At 50.8% G+C, this 6785-nt stretch overlaps 1 protein-coding gene across 1 annotated transcript; it reads left to right on the top strand.

Annotated features, from left to right (window-relative positions):
* Positions 1 to 1571: 1571 nt before the first annotated feature.
* TP53RK (TP53 regulating kinase) lies at positions 1572 to 3100 on the top strand. The gene is made up of 2 exons (XM_065691595.1): positions 1572 to 2000; positions 2487 to 3100. Exons 1-2 carry the CDS (start codon positions 1619 to 1621, stop codon positions 2963 to 2965), a joined length of 861 nt encoding a protein of 286 aa, XP_065547667.1. The 5' UTR covers positions 1572 to 1618; the 3' UTR covers positions 2966 to 3100.
* Positions 3101 to 6785: the final 3685 nt, after the last annotated feature.

Genomic DNA, 6785 nt, shown 5'->3' with positions numbered 1-6785 from the left:
TTCCAATAAAAATACTGGGGGATACCATAAATATTGTAAGTGGCTCTAGATGGTTTCCAAGGGCTATGTCAACTGTTCATTGCATTCAAAGAGAAGAGAATGAGTAAAATCACAGTGAAGATCAAATTTAAATAAATAATAGGAAAAATAAAGCAAAAATATTTTCTTTCCTATTTTGAAAGCTCTGGGGGTTTTTTTGGCCAGCATGAAAGAAGACCATCTTATTTACCAGAACAACGAAGCGAGGGCGTCTGTGTGCACTTGCCCATAGGCTATATATGTATGTCTAGGGGGTGTTCTGCCCTGATGCTTAGGCAAAATCTGCTAACAACACGATGAAAACTTTGTTTATTCGATTGTTTGTAGCATTTGCAAATTCCAGACACAATGCCCAGGAATCTCATTCCTTGGCCAAGCTACAGTTGTTTTCCCTGCCATAGGTGGGCAGAACTGCGGGATGGATTACCTGTATCATTGAAAACTTGGGAAGGCTGTTTAAAAGTTGTAACTGAAGCAAGATAAATATTTGCCAGGCGTGATCCCACCATGCAATGACAAGTAAGCTGTATGGAATGTCTTAATAAAATAGAAATGTTCTGAAAAGGAAACAAATGTTGTGGATGAGAAAACAGGGACAAAATGGACTTGCGGCACCTCCAAAGCCAACAATTGAAAACATATTTACGTGGACTGGGCTAAAGACTCCTGCATCTGCTGAGGATTATAAATTGCAGTGCATGCAGATTGCCCAGTAGAGTAGTGGGGTTTCAGGGAGCCATAAGAAGTCAAAATTGTGGTCCCAATATGATGAGATAATGTCCATCTTTTACTAACATGGAGATGTGGGGCTTGGATGCTTAAGGAAGGGGGAGTCACCTGACTCACCGCAAGTGGCCTGTGCCATTACCTGGGGCAGAAGCTTTGGTGCTGCCCAGTGCAGGAACCCAAGGTGACACCATGGCCTGCTGCAGGCTTGTGATCTCTTGTAGCCTATGGGAAACCTCCCCAGCCATGAACTGGGCAGTTCTAGTGGATCTGCACAGCCTCCAGTAAAGGCTTTTGGCACATGAAGCACCAGGAGCCAGTGGTGGAGCCCTGGTGGTGATGTTCTGGTGGTGGGGATGACCTGCTGAGGATGCCCCAGTGGTGGTTTCCACGGTGATGCCATGATGGTGATGTCCTGGTGGTGATGCGTGGGGGTGACACCCTGGCAGGTGGCTCTGAGGTGGTGCTGTGAGCACCCCAGGGAGACCACAACACTCCAGTTGCCACCTTGGGAAGATGCACGCCCAGCAGCACTCTTGCAGGCCCTGGGGCAGGTCTCATGCTTGCACTAGCAGGAACACAAGAAACCCCAGTGGGGAAGGCTCAGGCACAAACCCACCATCCTGCAGCTACTCCCTAGCCCCCACCATGGCAGAGGGCAGCAGGACTTATAGGGGAAGCACAAAGAGGGGCTCTGGAAGACGCAGCACTGAGGACAAGAAGAACGAGGAGCTGCGGGCGCTCGCAGCGCTGTACCGAGGGCGCCGGCAGCGCTACAGGCGGTGCGGGTGGAGCTTCGGCAGTTCGTCTGTTTCCGGCAAGGGCTGCCGAAGATTGCCGAAGCGCGGCGTGCATGCGCCCTGAGCGACGGGGCCTTGTCATGGCGGCTGTCTCAGTGGGGACTGACGGTGTGAGCTCTGGCGAGGCTGCGGACGCCGCAATGGATGAGACAGGGACCGGGAACGCGAACGCGAACGCGGCTGGGGCCGGGGCCGGGGCCGCAGCCGCAGCCGCTGCACTGGGCGAGCCTGAGGCCGAGGCGCCGCCGCTGCCGGGGCTGCAGCTGGTGCACCAGGGCGCCGAGGCGCGCGTTTACCGGGGGCTCTTCCTCGGGCGGGCGGCGGTGGCCAAGCTCCGCATCCCGAAGCGGTACCGGCATCCGGCGCTGGAGGAGCGGCTGAGCCGGCGGCGCATGGCGCAGGAGGCGCGGTCGCTGCTGCGGTGCCGGCGGGCAGGTGGGCCCTGGGGCGGCGGGGCCGGGCCGGGCGGTGTGAGGCGTGCGGCGAGGCTGCCGTGACGGGGCGGGCACCGCTGGGCCCCCGGTACCTCTTCCTCACTGCTCTGCGCGGCGCTCAGAGCAAACAACAGACGCTTGATGGCCTTCCTGCTTCATCCTGCAGGATGCACGGGGTTTATTCGCATCCTGCTCTGCCTTTTCAGAGTGCCCCCTGAAACACAGCGTGTCCTCAGACAGAAACCCCCAGTGTGTGGTGTGCCAGGGAGTCCCACCCCAGGAGGGGCTGATCCTGTTGCCAGCTCGAGCTGTCAACTAGCTTTAAGGCTGGGAGCTGATGGGGGTTATCGGTGGCTGGAGGTGACTTAAAAGTCTATTCAGGACTTCAAGGCATTTCAGCTTAAGGCATGGATTGGTTGTGTTTTGTTGTTAAAGTTGGAAAATCCTGCAAATTAACTGCTAGCATTTAATTTGTTCTTTTAAATAGGGATTTCAGCTCCAGTGGTCTACTTCGTGGATTATGTCACCAACTCCATATATCTTGAAGATATTGTAGGCTCCATTACTGTTCAAGATCATATTAATTCTGTACAGAGGAATGAGAATGATACCAGCAGCCTGCTTACCTTAGCAGAGAAGATGGGTGAGGTGTTAGCGAGAATGCACGATGAAGATCTTATACATGGGGATCTTACAACTTCCAATATACTCCTGCGGCCACCCGTGGAGAAGTTGGACTTGGTGCTGATAGACTTTGGACTCAGTTTTATTTCAGGACTGCCAGAAGATAAAGGAGTTGATTTGTATGTGCTAGAAAAAGCCTTTCTTAGCACACATCCAGATACTGAAACCTTATTTCAAGCTCTACTAAAGAGCTATGCAGCTACATCAAAAAAATCTGGCCCTGTGATCAAAAAGCTGGATGAAGTACGACTAAGAGGAAGGAAGAGATCCATGGTTGGATAGAAGAGAGTGGGTGTAGGGACGGAGAAGTGTTACTACTTAGGTTCTGCAGATATGGTTATTTATATTTCCAACTGGTTTTATTTCAGAGATCAATATTTTGATAACTGTGTCTTTAAATAAATACATTTGAGTGTGTTTAAGTGTCATAAAGTAACCAAAGTAGAATCATAGAATCATAGAATAGTTAGGGTTGGAAAGGACCTCAAGGTCATCTAGTTCCAACCCCCCTGCCATGGGCAGGGACACCTCACACTAAACCATCCTGCCCAAGGCTTCATCCAACCTGGGTACTTGTGAGATGAGAGCACAGACAAAAGAGAAACAACTAAAGGCTGCTTCCTTCCTAAATATTAAGTGTTCCTTCTGAAAAGGAGTTTATAGTCTTTCCTTTTCTCCATGTGGTTAGAAACAGTCTTTCCCAGCCTGTGGACCATCGATCTGTGGGAGGTGAGAAGGACCTGGGGATACCAGAGCACCTACAAAAGGTAGCTGAGAAAAACAAGCGTGCCATTTTTCCCAGAAAACTTTACAACAAAATGTTTAAATTCATCGTAAGTGGCTCTACACATCCTGAAAAATTTTAGGAGGAGGGTATTCCAGGACACGGGCAATGCTGGAATACCGCACAAAGCACAAGACAGGTTCGTTTTCTTCCATTCATAATTTTTGGCTTTTTTTAACTTTCAGTCAACTCAATTTCCTTCAACAAATGTAAAAGTTGTTAATTAAGAACAATTTTATGCCAAGAAATTTTCACTTTAAGCAAGAAGTCTGCTGTAAATGTCTATTTTTTAAGCTGTGGAAGAGGACTGCTCTGATTGCTATAGCCTGCCTAGGTAGGCAGTTGGCAGAGGTATGCAGTGACACTGGGTTTTGGTCACATTTTCTCTATATTACTCCATTTTCTGAATTTCTGTATGTAACAGTGTGAATGTAAGATGCCCCAGAGGAAAAACTTAACAAATCCCAAGTTAGAAGTTAATCACTCCTCTGCATTACAAGCAGACTGGGATGTGAGTTGTGTGTTGGCTGCGTGCGTGAGCTCCATCATTTACTTGAGCTCATGCTTTGCAAGAAACAGTGAACTCCATGTGGGGTTTGCAGCCTCTGTCCCTCAGAGAAAATACTTGTGCAAAAGAGGGCGCAAACCCTGCAGGAACCTCCTGCACCGCAGCGTTCCTCTCCTCTCCGCAGCCACGGACGGGCCGCTTCCAGACGGCTCCTTTCACCCGGACGGGCAAAAGCAGCTGTGAGAAACAGGAGGGGACGGGGCAAGCGGGAGCCGTGTGCGGGGTTCCGGGCGCTGCGGGCGGAGGAGGAGCGGGGCCCCAGCGTGGGCTGCGCCGCGGGGCGGGCGGTGCCGAGAACCACGGGGCGCTGCGGCGGCACGGAGCTCGCTTTGTGCGGTGGCGCCGCTGCAGAGCGGTTGCCTCGCAGTGCGGAGGTCCGCGGTTCGCGGCCGCGCAAGTGTCCTAGCGCGCCGAGCTGCCCGTGCTTGGCGTGCATTCACCTCTTGCCAGAGAAGCCGCCTGAGCGAGTGCCCGGCCCCGACGTGGGGCCCCGGGTTCCACCGCCCAGCCACACCTTTGGCTGAGGCTCCTGCTGCTGAGGGGTGTGTTTGGTTTTAATGCTTAGGTGTTCCAGTGATGCTCACCCTGTAGGGACCATGCCAGAGCCCAGGCTAGGGGAAAGAGGATGGAGCAGTGGGTCTTCAGGAGCCGCTGCACTCTTTTCTACCTACTTGAAGAACGAATGCAATGGCCTAAGCAGCACATGGTCACTTAAAACAGTGCTCCCCAGGCGGCCTAGGGTGGCCTGGGGGCTGCTGGCACGGTTGGAGCAGGTGGATATGAGCTAATGAGTCCCCCGACGAGGCCTGATCTGAGCCCTGAATCCCGGATGCGCTGAGGGGAGGCAGCACGCCTGACCTCCCTTGCCCGCCATCCCCCACCTGTACAAACACCGCTTTCCCTGTCCCCCGGTGATGCCAGGATTGAGTTATGTTTGTAAAGCCCTTTGAAGAAGTCTGTTTCTAACTATCATTATGTTTATTAAAATGCAGCTCTCCCTGCGGGACAGCGGAGTAGAAACAAAGCTGGTCAACTGTGAGTCTTTATGGCTGGCGAGGCTCTCTAAGGTGAAGGCCTGCTGCGCGGCCGGGCCTGGCAGCCTGCAGTGAGGGCAGCCCTTGGGGTGCTGCTGCATGGGACCGGCCTTCTAGCAGGGGCTCCTGAACTGGCCTCTCCTAAATCTGCTTTGCAATGGAGCTTCAAAACAAAGCACGACATTGCTGGTAATGAAAAGCAAAATGTTTTGCTTTTCGCTGCATGATAAAGATTCTCCTCGTTATATAAGTGTTGTTTTTTGCACATATGTGTTGAAAGCTTGTTGATGTTTCCTCTGGATCTGCCTGATGGGGCTGTGTGGATTGCTGTAGTGAATGCTGAGCTGTTGCTGTTTGAGAGTGGAAAAATCACAGCAGGTGCATGTCCAGCAAAGAGGACACTGTGGATGTGCACAGTATCCACCCCACGTATTGCAGCCTCAGCTGTATTGCTGGTTGTGCCTGCGGCAGCAGCTCCTTGGATAAAAAATGCTGATTTGTGTTCAAACTTAAACAGGGGATGTTTAGGTTGGATATGAGGCAGAAGCTCTTCCCTGTGAAGGTGCTGAGGCACTGACCCAGGTTGTCCAGAGAAGCTGTGGCTGCCCCGTCCCTGAGAGTGTTCAAGGCCTGGTTGGATGGGGCTTGGAGCAACCTGCTCTAGTAGTGGAAGGTGTCCCTGCCCATGGCAGGGGGTTGGAGCTGGATGAGCTTCAGGTTCCCTGTCTAACCCAAAACATTCTGGAATTCTATGATTCCCTGGCTGGTTTGCAAGGCAAGAAGAGTTTCCAGTCTTGGTTTGGCTGAGCATAGCTTGGCTTGCTGCTCTGTTATCTTTTAGTGCATCTGCATGGTCATAAGCAACACTGAATTGTTATTATTATTATTGATATAATTTGCCATTACATTATTCTTTCAGAGTTTGGTCTGACTTTGTGAAAAGTCCTTGAAACTTGCGAGTCCAGTTTAGCCCTTTTGAGTTTAAAAGGAAAACAATGAGATAAAACCTACTCTTTTGAAATGGAAACAATAATCTTTGGAAAGAAGTAAATGATATTTCAGGCTAGAAAACTCAAACTTTTAACTCAGAGTGATTGTCTTTCTTGTTTTGCAATTCCACAGTGGGCCACAGCAGCCCAGGGGTCAGTCCCACCCTCTTCAACATTCAGGTCTGGATACACAGCTCCGTGCGACACCGTGAGAAGTGGTGATGACCTGCCCCAGCTTACACAGAGGGTCTGGTCTCACCAGCCTCAGAGCTGTGTTGGCCTTCATCAAACCCTCTGGCCTGCCTCCCGGGGGGCACCCAGAGGCAGAGGAGATGTGCAGGGTGCTCGCTTATGTTGCACCCAACCACTGGGTGTCTCTCTGCCACCATCACTAGCACCCAAAAGCTTTATTTATATTTATTTATATATATATATATATTTATAATTAGGGAAACTCTTCTTTCAATAGTAAATATTTGTAACTGTGTGCCAGATGGACAGTTGATCACTCTGTGTCTTTCTACTGCTTGAATATTCCCCCTTCTAAGCATGAACAGTTTTCTCAGGGGACCAGCTCTAGGTCCTCTAGAAACAGCTTCATTTCCAAGCACTTCCCAGCCCCTGCCCCATCTCTTTCCACAGCTGGGTATCACCCAAAGTGTCATGAACATAAGGAGTGTGCAAATAAGCTGTGGAAAAAGGAATAAAAGGAAAGAGGGAAAGACAA

This window comes from Lathamus discolor, chromosome 11, assembly GCF_037157495.1.
Source record: "Lathamus discolor isolate bLatDis1 chromosome 11, bLatDis1.hap1, whole genome shotgun sequence".
NCBI lineage: Eukaryota > Metazoa > Chordata > Aves > Psittaciformes > Psittacidae > Lathamus > Lathamus discolor.
The sequence above is the reverse complement of the archived record's forward strand: the minus strand, read 5'-3'. Positions and strand labels throughout refer to the sequence as shown.

Excerpts from the sequence above, each read along its gene's own strand:
- TP53RK (XM_065691595.1), top strand. The coding sequence starts at position 1,619 with ATGCGCCCTGAGCGACGGGGCCTTGTCATGGCGGCTGTCTCAGTGGGG. Across the intron at positions 2,001-2,486 it reads GCTGCGGTGCCGGCGGGCAG|GGATTTCAGCTCCAGTGGTC; the intron begins GTGGGCCCTGGG and ends TCTTTTAAATAG.